Source organism: Lithobates pipiens, unplaced genomic scaffold, assembly GCF_037356315.1.
Source record: "Lithobates pipiens isolate NorthernLeopardFrog02 unplaced genomic scaffold, aLitPip1_a1.2 Scaffold_1, whole genome shotgun sequence".
NCBI lineage: Eukaryota > Metazoa > Chordata > Amphibia > Anura > Ranidae > Lithobates > Lithobates pipiens.
The window spans coordinates 123,931,338-123,947,523 of NW_027507685.1; the positions used below are offsets into that span (position 1 = coordinate 123,931,338).

General features: G+C 45.0%; 2 protein-coding genes across 5 annotated transcripts in view; one reads left to right on the forward strand and one right to left on the reverse strand.

Moving 5' to 3' along the window:
- Nucleotides 1-423: 423 nt before the first annotated feature.
- Nucleotides 424-4,281, reverse strand: TMEM203 (transmembrane protein 203). Its single transcript, XM_077475912.1, has 2 exons — nt 4,155-4,281; nt 424-1,014 (listed from the first exon to the last, which is right to left on the reverse strand). The coding sequence occupies exon 2, from the start codon at nt 932-934 to the stop codon at nt 524-526; it is 411 nt and encodes a 136-aa protein (XP_077332038.1). The 5' UTR covers nt 935-1,014; nt 4,155-4,281; the 3' UTR covers nt 424-523.
- NDOR1 (NADPH dependent diflavin oxidoreductase 1) overlaps nt 4,188-16,186 on the forward strand; it is a 43,663-nt gene continuing 31,664 nt past the window's right edge. Inside the window, exons 1-4 of one of the 4 annotated variants that reach the window (XM_077475871.1) lie at nt 4,188-4,321; nt 4,734-4,868; nt 6,986-7,063; nt 12,357-12,454. In XM_077475871.1, the coding sequence (XP_077331997.1) occupies nt 4,301-4,321; nt 4,734-4,868; nt 6,986-7,063; nt 12,357-12,454 (332 nt within the window). In that variant the 5' untranslated portion in view covers nt 4,188-4,300. The other 3 variants (XM_077475880.1, XM_077475890.1, XM_077475899.1) reach the window with 3 other exon arrangements.

Below are 16,186 nucleotides of genomic sequence, written 5' to 3' on the forward strand. Positions count from 1 at the left end.
TGAACTACCACAGTGTTGTTGAGCGCTCCAGTAGGTCAACGATTCTTCCTGTCAGTGCAAAACTGCCTGATCGTATGACAGCTTACAGTGACAGTCTGCAGGAGTCCTGCTTATTGCTGGTGCAATGCTTTCTGGGCCCCTAAAACAAACATTTAAATGCTAATTTTTTTACCTGCAAAAAATGTGCATTTATTATTTTTTTTTGTTAAAAGGTGAACTTGTCATTTAACACTTATTGAGGTGCCCACCCCTCCCAAGTCATATACTCAGCTGTCTCGGACCTGTCAAGAGTCTGGCAATGTGGCCCCATCTGTATTATACAGCCGCCTCTTTCCACCACAGTCTCCACTCATTCCTATGGGGAACTCACTCTCACATTTAATACATTTTATGTGAACAAGCAGATGAAAAAAAAAAAGCAAATTTCGTGTGATCCTATAGTTAAGGTTTTAATAAATAAATAAACATACAGGAAAAGATACTAGAGGAGAGGAACAATATAATACAACTGTGTTTCTCCCATTTAATTGACTCTACAAGCTCGGATCATGAGCAGCTGAAGAAGAATGAAGATGGGAGACATGATGAGTCCAAACCATAGTTCCTTGGCCTGCTCCACCAGCTTTTGGCATAGCAGCATTTCAAAGACAAACTTGAGGCTGAGAATAGTGAGGATCCAGAAGAGTCGCAGGACAGCCTGACGCTTCTCTCCTTCCTGGAACAGCCGCACGGTGACGATGGCAGTGAAATAGGTGCTCAGTCCATCGGCAGCAAAAAGAGGGATAAAGACGTTCCACCACCCTAGGCTGAGGACCAGCCCATCCACTTTGATGGCCAGCAGGACGGTGAATATCAGCAAGGCCAAGATGTGGATGAAGATCTCAAACTGGGCAAACCCCAGCCATTGGACCAGCTCCCGCAAGGAGAACAGCATGGCGCTGGATCAGAAAAACGGCCTCTCTGACTTCAGCATTGGAAAACGGTGCCGGTCTGGTGTTCAGGTCAGTGGTGAACCTAAGAAGACAATAAACCTAATATGAGCATCTCCGCTAATATATCATACAAATGGTGCAACTCTGGGGAGGCAATCCTGGGGATTTCAGGGAAAAAAATACAAACATGTTCACTATTTTTCCTGCCAAAGGTTTGGAATTCTGCACAGTTGGTCTTATGGGACATAAAACGCTGCCACACTGAAAAGCCATAAAAATGAATGTACTAGTTCCTGGTTCAGCTTTATCACTTCCCGCTACATGGTCATAGGTAATTAACATTGTCTAACACAGCCTTTTTCAACTGGGGTGCCTTGAGCTTTCTTCAGGGGCACCTTGGCAAAATACCCAAAAATCGCATATACAAGCCAGCGTGCAGATGAAGGCTACCTTTTAGTTACACAAAGCCACAGGTTTTCATTGTGCACCATTACAACCTTCCAGCTGCCGGCGTCCTAATGACCAATGGCATCATCAGTGGATAAAGAAGATGTCAGTCACCTGCACAGCATCCTTGTATCCCCCTCTTCTGCCCCTCTCCATTAGCATTGGGGTCACATTAGCTCACTGATGGAGAAAAGCAACATTGGGATACTAGTCAGTACCAGTTTGCAAAAGTGTATTTGCTTTGGAATAATAAATCACGTCTAACATTGGGTGTCCTACTTTATGTGGATGTTGATAGGGTTGCACCGATACCGAGCGTTTGCCCGAGTACTTGTACTCGGGCAAATACTCTGATGCTCAATCTGATACCTGGATAGTCAGGGTGATCGGTTCGGTGCTGGGGAGGAGTTACAATCACTGATCTCCCTGTATAGATTTCAATAAAGCAGCCAACAGCCGCTTCTCCTACTCTCCCTCCTGCGGCTTTCAGCTGCTTAAAAATCTGATACAGGGAGATCGATGATTGTAACTAACTCCTCCCCAGCACCACACAGATCACCCCTAACTGTCCCCCATATCCTCCTCCAGTCCCCTCTGTCCTTAATTTGTCAGGATGAAGAGTGGAGGAAGGAGTTGGTAAATATGTAAATGATCACTGACTCTGTTCATTAATAACTGTCACTGAGCATTGTAAAATGTGTTTATGATGCTTCAGTTTATGAATGGAGAGGAGCCCCTGTCAGTGCAGCTGAGGCTGCAGAGAAAGGGACTGGGAAATCTCTGTCCTCAGTCCCTTTCCCTGTCTCAAAATGGAGATGTCAGGGGTCTGTTAAGACCCCTGATATCTCACCAAAGCCCCCCCCCCCCCCCAATCAGGGCTAATAAAAAAAATAGAAAATAAAAATAATAAAAAAGAAGAATTGTAATAAATATTAAAAAGGTTAAATTGTAAAATTAACAAATAAATGAAAAAACACACTGACATCGTCACCCCAAAAAAAGAAAGCATTGTAAAAAAAAATTAAATTGTAAAAAATTTTTTTTTTATAAAAATAAAAAACGGACACAATCCACATGTCATCAGTGCTACATATTAGTGCCACTGTCACATGACATAAAAAATTAAAAAATAAATAAATAAAAAGTATCGGTACCTGTACGGTCCTAAAATAAGTGGTATCAGGACAACCCTAGATGTTGCTGCATTATGTAAAACGATTAAAATAGTTTTTACATTTTAGAATGGGGCGCCTTGAGATTGTCCATAAAGGGTGCCTTGACTGAAAAAAGGTTGAGAAAGACTGGCCTAATAAGCAGGTAGGTTGGAAGTGACAAAGCAAGCTGCAAAAGATAAACCATGACAGTAGATTGTCTGAACACAGCCACTGGTCCCAATTTGACATCTGTGCGGGTGTGTGCTCCCAAACAGACAGTGTGTGTTTAAGGACACTCACCCCCATGTGGCTGTCAGACTGGGACCAGTGGCTTTGTCTGTGCAGCTGCTACTGTATGTCCCAATTGACATGAATGGGACTGCCTACATGTGGATGCATGGTAAGGATGAGCTCAGGCATGTTCGCAAACAGCATGTGCAGAGCCCGCCAGGAAGTCGGCATTGCGGAGTGCTAATCACAAGCAGTGAGACATTGTTTCGATGCGTGGCTGCAGAGATAAGGTCACACGACTTGCATTGCGACCTGGATCCAACTTTACACTCCCCAGCATCAAAAGTTGCATCAAATTTGTGCAGGCACCTTTTCTAGATCGCACCGCTTGGGTGCGATTAAAAACAATGAGCTGTGACTTGAAATGCGACTATGTGTCCAAAGTTGCACGACAAGTCGCACAAGTATGAATGGAGCCTTAATAAAACTATAAAGTGCAAAATGTGGTCCAGCTGTGCACAGCAGCCAATCGGCTTCCCACTTCAGCTTGTTCAATTAAGCTTTGGCAATACAATCTGGAAGCTGATTGGTTTCTATGAAGAGCTGCACCAGATTTTGCACTCTCCAGTGTTAGTAAAGCTCCACCACTGTGTGCTGAGGGAGGAACGTACACTGGCCGCGTAGGAGCTGGTCGGGGAGGAAAGATGAGCTCCGGCGTGTTCACACACTCCACATGCTGAGCCTGTCAGGAAGTCGGCGCAGCGCTAATCACAGGCAGTGAGACATTGCAAGATCTCTGCAGCCGCACATCGGGGGAATGTCTCACTGCCTGTGATTAGAGCCGACTTCCTGGTGGGCTCTGCACGTGGACCATGCAAACACTCCGCAACTCATCCTTATGATGGGGAGGAAGGCACACTGGTCGGGGCGGGGAGGGGGAAATAGGAGGGCACACTGGTCGGGGGGGGGGGGGAATATGGTCGGGGGGGGGGGAATAGGAGGGTACACTGGTCGGGGGGGGGGGAAATAGGAGGGTACACTGGTCGGGGGGGGGGAATAGGAGGGCACACTGGTCGGGGGGGGGGGAATAGGAGGGCACACTGGTCGGGGGGGGGGGAATAGGAGGGCACACTGGTCGGGGGGGGGGGGATAGGAGGGCACACTGGTCGGGGGGGGGGGGATAGGAGGGCACACTGGTCGGGGGGGGGGGGGGGGATAGGAGGGCACACTGGTCGGGGGGGGGGTTGGAGGGCACACGGGGGGGAGGCACACTGGCATACCCCACCATTGAGCACATCCTGCCTGTACAGCGAGGAACTCTCCCTCTATACATTACTGCACTGACAGCAATACAGGAACTCTGCGGGTACACCGCAATATTCCTTCTCACCGATATGCAGATTCGCCCTGCTCCTCTCTCCTCTCACTTCCGCCATCACCGGCTATCTACGTCATCTGAGCGCGCCGGGCGGTGAGGTCTGTGGTTGTGCAGGGGGAGGGGCCAGTTTCATCCTGAGTGTACTGAGTGTGTGCGGTATGGAGGGGTCAGGGGGACAGGTAAGGGACAAGGAGAGAATGGGACAGGTAGAGGGAGATGTGTAACAAGGGAAGAGTAAGGTGGTGGGGGGAGGAGAATAAACCTGGTGAAAGGGAAACGAGTACAGGAGGAAGGGGGGAGGGAGAGAAGACTGAGCTGGAGGAAGGGGACACAAGGAGGGACAAGAGAAGAATGGGACAGAGTGAAGGGGGCACTAGAGAAGAATGGGGGGTGCAAGAGGAGAGGGAGACAGAATGGGGAGACTTGAGAACAGGAGTGGGGAGAAGGGTAACGTGGGGGGTGGGGGTGCAGCTTTGTGGGCACACACATAAATTAATGCAGACATACACTTTTCTGTTATAATAGACCCCCCCCCCCCCTCCATAAATAACTGTTCTCTGTAACTGTATTTCTTATTTCCCGGCACCTCAGATGGCGGAGAGGAAGATCCTGGTACTCTTTGGAAGTCAGACGGGGACAGCAGAGGACATGGCGGACAGGATTGGTAGAGAAGCCCGGCGCAGACACTTTGCCTGCAGAGTGGAGGCTTTAGATAGCTACAGCGTGGTTAGTGCTGAATCCTGATATCATACCGGGGAGAGGGAGGCAGCAACTTCCTTCTAACAATGAAATGTACTCAGATCATCTTTGATGTGGTAGGCATGTTACAGAAATCTGAATGTTTCCAAAGACACGTTTCTTAGAATATTCCATATCGCAGTCCTGATATCACATGCCAAGGGAGTCCAAACAAAAACATTCTACATCAGGGATATGCAAGTAGCGGACCTCCAGCTGTTGCAAAACTACAAGTCCCATCATGCCTCTGCCTCTCGGTGTCATGCTTGTGGCTGTCAGACTCTTGCTGTGCCTCATGAGACTTGTAGTTCTGCAACAGCTGGAGGTCCACTAATTGCATATCCCTGTTCTACATGAAATAGTATATAACAGTGCTTTTATTGTGCACTGTGACTGACACCTGGTGGAGGGTGAGCGAAGGTACACCAGTTACTTCTTGCAACAAACGTTTTTCTGTTCAGCGAATTCTGTAATACAGGTGATATGGTGCTTACTCTGTGAAGGTTCTCCCAGGTTTTGAGGGTTTTCACCATCACATAGATCAGTCAGTCTTGTGATTGGCTATGGCTGGTCAAAACATTCTGGACAACTAATTAGTTCTTTGTGCAATCCTATTGCATTTCATGCTGGGGTCTCTAGCACCAAACTCTCAATAGCAGATCCTTTGGATACTGTAATTTGTGAGGATTAGCTTGTTTTCCCAGCACATCCCACAGAGGTTCAGTCTAAAATATTTGGTAGTGATGCCACTCCAAGTATGTTAGTGTCTTTAATAACTGCCCTCCCCACTCACAACTTTAGGTGCAGGCTCTGCAATGGTGTAGAAAATGGAAGAAAACAGCTGAAAGGCTGCACTCCGAATAACACCTTTTATGTGTGGCAAAACAGTGTAGAAGATCCAAAATCTCTTACATCATGGTGATGAAAGGTACAGACAGACTAACGTGTTTCACATCAATATAAATGCTTAATTATAGATGGTGACCATACTCAGACTGAAAATATTTATAGTGAAATAAATATTTGCAGTCTTGAGTATGGTCACCAGCTATGATTAAGCATCTATATTGATGTGAAATGCGTTAGCCTGTCTGTATCTTTCATCACCATGCCGTTCAGCTGCTTTCTTCAATTTTCTATATCCCATAGAGGCTCGATTGAATTGAGATTTGGAGAATTTGAAGGCCAAGTCAAAACCTCAAACTCATTGTGTTCCTGAATCATTCTTGAACCATTTTTTCAGCGTGGCATGGCATGTTATCCTGATGAAAGAGGCCACTGCCTTCAGGGAAAACTGTTTCCATGAAGGGGTGTACTAGGTCAGAAACAATGTATAGGAAGGTGGTACATGTCAAAGTAACATCCACATGAATGGCAGGACGCAAGGTTTCCCAGCAGAACATTGCCCAAAGCATCCAGCTTGCGTTCTTCCCATCTCCTGCCCAGGAAAAGGACACACGCACTCAGCCATCCACATGATGTAAAAGAAAATGTGATTGATCAGAACAGGCCACCTTCTTCCATTGCTCTGTAGTCCACTTCTGATACTCATTTGCAGGTGCTTTTGGCTGTGGACATGGATCTGCATGGGCACTCTGATGGGTCTGCAGCCACGCAGCCTCATACACAACAAATTGTGATGCCCATTTTTTCTGCTTTTAACACATCAACTTCATGGGCAACCTGTTCACTTAATATATCCCACCAAATTTCAGATATCATTGTAATGAGATAATCAATGTCATTCACTTAACCTGTCAGTGGTCATAAAGATATGACTGACCGGCATGTGTGTATATATTTTTTATATATATCTCATTAAAAAAGCAGCAGGAGAAAGGAAAGCCATACAAGGTTACATTTTGCTTGTTTGATCTGCTCCTTTGTCTCTATGTATGTATGTATGTATGTATGTATGTATGTGTGTGTGTGTATATATATATATATATATATATCAGTTTATAGAGACAGAGGGGCATATCAAACAAGAAAAATGTAACCTTGTATGGCTTTCCTTTCTCCTGCTGCTTTTTTTTTATGCTTCGATATATCTTACTTATCTCCAATATTTTTGTTCTCGCAATGATACTTATCATTTTCTGCAGGTAAATCTCATTCATGAAACGCTTGTCATCTTTGTCTGTGCAACAACAGGGCAAGGTGACCCACCAGATAATATGAAGGTAAGTGTCTTGTTGGTATATCCCAAAAAACAAACAAACATTATTTTAAGCACTTCAACTGTGGAAGGTTTACCCCCTTTATGACCAGGCCGTTTTATGCGATTCGGCACTGCGTTGCTTTAACTGACAATTATGCAGTTGTGCGACACTGTACTGAATTAAAATTGATGTCTCCCCCCCCACAAATAGAGCTTTCTTTTGGTGTTATTTGATCACCTCTGCATTTTTTCTTTCGCTATAAACAAAAAAAGACAGACAATTTTGAAAAAAAAAACAAAACACTTTCTGCTGTAAAACATACCCAATAAAAAATGTAAAAAATCTAATTTCTTCATCAGATTAGGCCAATATGTATTCTGCTACATGTTTTGGTAAAAAGAAAAAAAATCCCAATAAGCGTGTGTATGTATATAATATATATAATTCGATTGGTTTGTGCAAAAAAAGTTATAGCGTCTGCAAAATATGGGATATTTGTATGGAACTTTTATTTTAATTTTTGTATTAGTAATGACAGCAATTAGCGACTTATAGTGGAACTGCAACATTGCAGCAGACAAATCAGACGCTGTGACACTTTTTGGGGACCAGTGACACCAATACAGCGATCATTGCTAAAAATATGCACTGTCACTGTACTAATGACACTTACAGGTAAGGGGTTACCATAAGGGGTGATCAAAGGGTTAAAAGTGTCCCTAGGGAGTGCTAACTAACTGGGGTGTGCTTGTACTGTGGGAAGGCAGAGATCCGTGTTTCTGCTTAGCGGAAACACAGGCTCTCTGTCTTCCCTTGTTACAGAATGATGATCTACCTTGTTTACAACGAGAAAGATCGGCAGGTCCCAGCAGACTTTGGGTCCGCTGGACCCACTGATTGGCTCGCTGTGTAATCATGGCAGAAGCTGGTTGCAGATGATGCGTGCCGCAAATCTGGAAGTAAAGATAACGTACAGGTACATGATTTCGCCTGTAGGAGCCACCGCCTGGCAGTATATATACCCAGGGCGGTCGGCAAGCGGTAAAACTAGAAGTCATTGGAAACCTTTTTAAACTGTACTCCAGACACAAAACACAATTTGGTCCAGTTTCTCTTTCAATTAAACATATTTATTTTTAAGCAAAATTAGCACCTGAATAAGTCCTAATATTTGCCTCCTGAGATTCCCTGCACGAGGCGCTGTGGCTTTGCACAGTCCGGCTAACTCTAAAGCCCCATACACACTATCAGTTTTTCTGCTGAGTTTTTCCTTCAGATTTACCAAAACCATATAATATGAAGTCAAACCTTAGGAGTTTCAATTTGTATGCAATCAGGCAGGCCCTTGAACTACATGGTTTTGGTAAACCTGAAGGAAAAACTCAGCAGAAAAACTGATAGTGTGTATGGGGCTTAAGAACACAATCACAGGAAGGGAGAGCAGAAGGTTAGCCTCATAAAGAGCTCTTCTTCTACTCTTTGTCCAATCACAGACTGGGGCTTGTCCTGGATCAGGTTGCGTTCCTTCATTTCCTTGAAGTGTACAGGGAGGTCCAGGACAGGGCTTTATTGCCTGGTAGGAGTGCCTGGATCACAGGACTGACAAAACTGAACTACAGATATTTTGACAAGTACAGTGGTGTGAAAAAGTGTTTGCCCCCTTCCTCATTTCCTGTTCCTTTGCATGTTTGTAACACTTAAGTGTTTCGGAACATCAAACCAATTTAAACAATAGTCAAGGACAACACAAGTAAACACAAAATGCAATTTGTAAATGAAGGTGTTTATTATTAAAGGTGAAAAAAAATCCAAACCATCATGGCCCTGTGTGAAAAAGTGATTGCCCCCTAAACCTAATAACTGGTTGGGCCACCCTTAGCAGCAACAACTGCAACCAAGCGTTTGCGATAACGTGCAATGAGGCTTTTACAGCGTCCTGGAGGAATTTTGGCCCACTCATCTTTGCAGAATTGTCCTAATTCAGTTACATTAGAGGGTTTTCGAGCATGAACGGCCTTTTTAAGGTCATACCACAACATCTCAATAGGATTCAGGTCAGGACTTTGGCTAGGCCACTCCAAAGTCTTCATTTTGTTTTTCTTCAGCCATTCGGTGGTGGACTTGCTGGTGTGTTTAGGATCATTGTCCTGCTGCAGAACCCAAGTTCGTTTCAGCTTGAGTACACGAACAGATGGTCGGACATTCTCCTTCAGGATCTCTTGGTAGACAGCAGAATTCATAGTTCCTTTTATCACGGCAAGTCTTCCAGGTCCTGAAGCAGCAAAACAGCCCCAGACCATCACACTACCACCACCATATTTTACTGTTGGTATAATGTTCTTTTTATGAAATGCAGTGTTCCTTCTACGCCAAATATACTTGGACACACACCTTCCAAAGAGTTCCACTTTTGTCTCATCGGTCCACAGAATGTTGTCCCAAAAGTCTTGGGGATCATCAAGATGTGTTGTGGAGAAATTGAGACGAGCTTTGATGTTCTTTTTGCTCAGCAGTGGTTTTCTCCTTGGAACTCTGCCATGCAGGCCATTTTTGCCCAGTCTTTTCCTGATGGTGGAGGCATGAACGCTGACCTTAACTGAGGCAAGTGAGGCCTGCAGTTCCTTGGACGTTGTTGTGGGGTCTTTTGTGACCTCTTGGATGAGTCGTCGCTGCGCTCTTGGGGTAATTTTGGGCGGCCGGCCACTCCTGGGAAGGTTCACCACTGTTCCATGTCTTCGCCATTTGTGGATAATGGCTCTCACTGTGGTTCGCTGGATTCCCAAAGCTTTGGAAATGGCTTTATAACCCTTTCCAGACTGATAGATCTCAATTACTTTCTTTCTCAATTGTTCCTGAATTTCTTTGGGTCTCGGCATGATGTGTAGCTTTTAAGGATCTTCTGGTGGACCTTACTGTGTCAAGCAGCTCCTATTTAAGTGATGCCTTGATTGTGAACAGGTGTGGCAATAATCAGGCCTGGGTGTGGCTAGAGAAATTGAACTCAAGTGTGGACAACCACAGTTATAGTATGTTTTAACAAGGGGGGCAATCACTTTTTCACACAGGGCCATGATGGTTTGGATATTTTTTCACCTTTAATAATAAACACCTTCATTTACAAATTGCATTTTGTGTTTACTTGTGTTGTCCTTGACTATTGTTTAAATTGGTTTGATGTTCCGAAACACTTAAGTGTGACAAACATGCAAAGGAACAGGAAATGAGGAAGGGGGCAAACACTTTTTCACACCACTGTAACTAGTCCCATATATGCAATGTGTATATAGCCGTTCCCTGAGGTTGTTCATTAAAATGTGCTTGCCAGTAACACCAGGTTATTTATAAAAGAAGTAAAGGTTGTTCACGTAGCAAAACAAACATTACCTGAGTTTGGTAAATATGGTCAAGCTGTGTTCGCAGCAATCAATCAATCAATCAATCAATCAGTCATGTCCTAACAAAAACTGTTCATTTAATTCAACTCGAGCATGATTGAATATTTGCTTGAATAGTAAAAAGTGTGTTCCCCTTAAACAGCCTCTTTTCTTTTAACAAATCAGCCTCTATGGGGGTTATTTACTTAGGCTTCATGTACACTGCTGCTGGTAAACGGACGTTTAGGAGCAGTTGGGCATTTTTTTCCCAGCTGCCCCTGAACTCTCCTCTATGTTATCTTATCAGTACATGTACACAGGGTCATTATAGTGGTTTCTAGGCAGTTGAGTTTAGAAACATTTTTTTGGAACACAAAAAAATGGATTCAGACAAATGTTCAGAGTCATTTGAACCGTCAAATGCCTGTAACAGCCTGTAAACACTGCTAAATGTGATAACTCATGTTTAGCAGCGTTTTGTTTACAGACGCTTTTTCATTTTAACAAAAAAATAATTATTTTTTTAACAAACACGGGCTAAACGCGGCTAAACAGACATTTTTAGACACCAGTTTATAGCTGTCAAGTTAAATTGTTCAGGAGAGGTTAAACAACGTCTCGTGTACATGAAACCTAAAAGTGGAGGTTGCAAAATCTTGTGCAGTTCTGCATAGCAACCAATCGGCTTCCAGGTTTTATTGCTAAAGCCTAATTGAACAAGCTGAAGTTTTAAGATGACTGGTTTCTATGCAGAACTGCACCAGATTTTGCACCCTCTTAATTTAGCAAATCTCCTGCTATGTGTCTGTGACTACACATTTGTCTCCTCAGCTACAGAGCTGGACATTTGAACATTCGGCCTTGGTGAGTTTTGTCCAGCCACATGTTAACCACTAGCTGCCCGCCCACTGTCATATGACAGCGGGACGAGGCAGCTCTCGTTCTGGGCCACTGTCATATGACGTGATTGCTTCCTGGGCCACTAGGGGGTGTGTGCGCGCCCACCGTGTCACTGGGGACCCGATGAGCGTGCCCGTTGGCCTCATGTCCGCTGAGCACTCGCGATTGCCCAGTAACTGAGCAGGACCGTGGATCTGTGTGTGTAAACACACAGATCCACGTCCTGTCAGAGGAGAGGAGACCGATGGTGTGTCCCTTGTACATAGGGACACCGATCGGTCACCTTGCCCAGTCAGTATCACTCCTAGGATACACATTTTAATCCCTCGATCTTCCCCTAGTGGTTAACCCCTTCCCTGCCAGTCACATTTAGACAGTAATCAATGTTTTTTATAGCACAGATCGGTGTATAAATGTGAATGGTCCCAAAAATGTGTCAAAAGTGTCAGATATGTCCTCCACAATATTGCAGTCACGATAAAAATTGCAGATTGCCACCATTACTAGTAAAAATATAATAAAAATGCTATAAATCTATCCCTATTTTGTAGACGCTATAACTTTTGCACAAACCAATCAATTATAGCAAAAAGTAAACAATATTGTGTTTTTTTTTTTTTTTTTTTTTATTTGTCCCTCTTCTTTTGTTTATAGCGCAAGAATAAAAACTGCAGAGATGATCAAATGCCACCAAAAGAAAGCTCTATTTGTGGGGAAAAAATTATAAAAATTGTATTTGAGTACAGTGTTGTATGACCACGCAATTGTCATTCAAAGTGCAACAGCACTGAAAGCTGAAAAATGGCTTGGGCAGGAAGGGGGTGAAAGTGCCCAGTATTGAGGTGGTTAAACATGTTAATGCCACACAACAACCTAAAAATTACAGGGCTTTGCTTTCGGAAAAAAATAATCTTTACAATATTGCAATGGCAATAATGAATGAAAGGAGAGGAAACTTTTTTAATTTTGAAGTCCATCAACTTACTATTTAACCTGTTGTTGCCAATTTTTTGCCTATCTTATCAGCCGTCTCATTTCAGAACTTCTGGAGGTTTATTTTCCGTAGAAATCTTCCTCAGAATTCCCTATGTCGGATGGATTATGCTATTCTGGGTCTTGGAGATTCTTCCTATCCAAAGTAAGATTGCGGGTTTTAGAAGTGCCAATAGTTAAAGTGATTGTAAAAAGAAAATTAAAGTAAAGATCTTATTTTTATATATATATATATATCTATATATATATATATATATATATATATTGTGAAGTTTGGGGATACTAGCTCCGCGGGATTAAGTGCATAAACCGTTGTCAGGTGAAACCAAAATATATTTATTTATGAATAAATCAAAAATAAAGCTTTTCTCCAGCATAAAAAAACGTAAATTAAAGTCCGCTTGTCTTCAGCACAAAATAATACAAAAAGAAAAGCACCTACAGTTCTGTAAAAAGGTCTTCACCAAAAAGAGTCCTTGCAGAGATCTTTTTGCAGCCTCCAAAACACAGCAAACAGCAAATATAACAACACAGCCAGACAGCTCCTCAGACAGGTGTTCATCTCCTTCTTCTCCTCACCACCACCTCTCTGTCCACTTCCTGTCTTATGGGCTGTCTGTCTTCCTGGAGGCCGTTAACCCCCTGTGGGCCAAATCCCTGTGGTCAGGGAGGGAGGCTCTTTCCCACCCAAATGTCACTTTAGAGCCTCCCAAATTCCGGGTCCCAACTATCTCTCTTATGCCGCGTACACACGAGCGGATTGTATGGCATACTTAGTCCGTCATACAATCCGACGGACAGTCTGTCATACTTTCCACTGAACGGACTTGACCACACACGGATAGCCAAACAGTCCGACGAAAGCTTGCGCGATGACGTGTACAGCACGTACGACGGGACTAGAAATAGGAAGTCCAATACACAGCAAAGCACCTTTCCGCCGTGTAAATCCTTTTTGAGCATGCGCCATTCTTAGTCCGTCGAACTAGCCTACTGACGAGCGGATTGTCCGCTGAAACCAAAGTACGACGGACAGAATTTCCAAAAATCCGAAATACTTAGTACGCCAGACTGCACGCTGAAAAAGTCCTCTGAAGCCCACACACGAGCGGACTGTCTGCTGAAATGTGTTTCGGCGGACTAAGTAGGCCATACAGTCTGCCCGTGTGTACGCGGCATTAGAAATATAGAGAGGACCGCGAATCAGTCTTCTCCCGAAAACTATACCCGGAATCCATCACCCATTTTTGGGTGACCCCCCCTGAGGCCTACCATGATACCCTTAAAGGGACCACATCCCGAATATAGGCGCCACATAGTACCCGTCCAGGACCCAACCTTGGCGTCCTGTACATATCCCCCCCCCTCTGCCTCAACGCGGAGGTGTTGGAGGCACCATTTGACAACATACAGTGGACCCGGAGAGAGGGCATCAGCATTCTGATGTAGTCTCCCAGGTCTATGCTCCACCACAAAATTGAACTCCTGGAGAGACAGGAACCACCTTGTTACTCTAGCATTCGTGTGTTTATTTTGCCTCATCCAGGTCAGCGGGGCGTGGTCGGATACCAGGCGAAACCTTAGGAGGAAATACCGCAAGGAGTCCAAGGCCCACTTAATGGCAAGACACTCCCGCTCTACCACCGCATAGTTTTTCTCCGCTGCCGTCAGCTTTCTACTCAGGAAAACGACGGGGTGCTCTTCCCCGTTGATTACCTGCGACAGGACTGCTCCTAACCCCTCATTTGAAGCGTCTGTCTGTACTACAAAATCCTTATTAAAGTCTGGAGCAACAAGCACCGGATCCTGGCACAATGCCGTCTTAAGCTTCTGAAAAGCTTTTTCGGCATCGTTATTCCATTTTTTCATCACTGACTTTCTGCCTTTGGTCAGGTCAGTCAAGGGAGCAGCAATGGTGGCAAAGTTGGGTATAAACCTCCGGTAGTAGCCAACTATGCCCAAAAACGCTCTGACCTGCTTCTTGGTTAGGGGACGGGGCCAGTCCTGTATGGCTTTCACCTTGCTCATTTGGGGCTTTACCAACCCTCTACCCACAATGTACCCTAGGTACTTGGCTTCCTCCACCCCAACTGCACATTTTTCTGGGTTTATGGTGAATCCTGCTCTTCTCAGGGAGTCTATGACTGCCTGGACTCAGGGAAGATGTGACTCCCAATCAGGGCTGAAGATGACGATGTCATCCAAATAAACCGAAGCGTACCGCTGATGAGGACGCAAAGTTTTGTCCATGGCCCTTTGGAATGTAGCGGGGGCAGAGTGTAAACCAAACGGCATTCGTTTGTACTGGAAGTGGCCTTCCGGGGTAGAGAAGGCAGTTTTCTCCCTAGCTTCCTTAGTCAGGGGAATCTGCCAGTACCCTTTTGTGAGGTCCAGCATGGTAATATACCTGGCAGGCCCCAACCTCTCAATGAGCTCATCTACCCGTGGCATGGGATAAGCATCAAACTTGGAGATTTCATTCAGTTTTCTAAAATCATTACAGAAGCGAAGAGTGCCGTTGGGTTTGGGTACCAACACGATTGGACTCGACCACTCGCTCTGCGATTCCTCAATGACATCAAGCTCGAGCATTCTTTTCACCTCTTCAGACACCGCCACTCTATGAGCTTCTGGGATACGGTAAGGCTTTAACCGCACTTTTACCTTGGGGTCAGTTACAATGTCGTGCTCGATGACATTGGTGAGTCCTGGCAACCCTGAAAACATGTCCCTATTTCTTTGAAGAAATTCCTTTGCTTGCTGGGTTTGGGGTCTAGTTAAGGTAGCAGCCACCTGCACCAGGTCGATCCCTGCATGGTCTCCTGACTGTACCGCTACCACCGCGGATACCTGGTGTCTGTCTCTCCAGGGTTTCAACAAATTCACGTGGTAGATCTGGTATGGTTTCCTTTTCCCTGGCTGGTGTACCTTGTAGTTTATCTCCCCCACTTTTTCCACTATCTCAAATGGACCTTGCCACTTGGCCAAGAATTTGCTCTTCACTCTAGGTATTAGGACAGCCACCCGGTCTCCTACTTGAAACTGTCTGACTTTCGCAGACCGGTTATACACCCTTCTTTGGGCTCCCTGAGCCCTCTGCATGTGCTCCCTCACCAGCGGCATCACCTTAGCCACCCTCTCTCGCATTTGAGAGATATGCTCTACTATGGTTTTGTGTGGGGAGGATTCACTTTCCCACGTTTCTTTTACCAGATCCAGCAACCCCCGAGGCCGTCGCCCATACACTAGCTCAAATGGGGAGAAGCCCGTGGATGCTTGTGGAACCTCCCGGATGGCAAACAAAAGGGCAGGGAGAAACATATCCCAATCCTTCCCATCCTTCTGGACGACTCTTTTGAGCATGGTCTTCAAAGTTTTATTAAACCTCTCCACTAGGCCATCAGTCTTCGGGTGATAGACGGCAGTCCGCAACTGCTTAATTTGGAACAGTTTGCACAGGTCCGCCATCACCTTTGACATAAAAGGGGTGCCCTGGTCTGTTAATATCTCTTTAGGAAAACCAGTTTGCGAAAACATCTGAAATAGTTCTCGGGCAATGGCTTTAGAGGAAGTTTTCCTCAAAGGAACTGCTTCTGGGTACCTGGTTGCATAGTCTAGGATGACTAATATATACTGGTGCCCTCTTGCCGATTTTACCAGGGGTCCCACGAGATCCATAACGATCCGTTCGAATGGAACCTCAATAATTGGCAAGGGTACCAGAGGGCTTCTATAGTGGGGCACTGGGGCAGTTAACTGGCAAACGGGACAAGATGCACAATATCTTTTAACCCCTGGCCAGTAGAACCGGTCAGTTATCCTGGCCTCGGTTTTCTCTGCCCCCAAGTGTCCTCCCAGTGCGTCGTTGTGGGCTAGA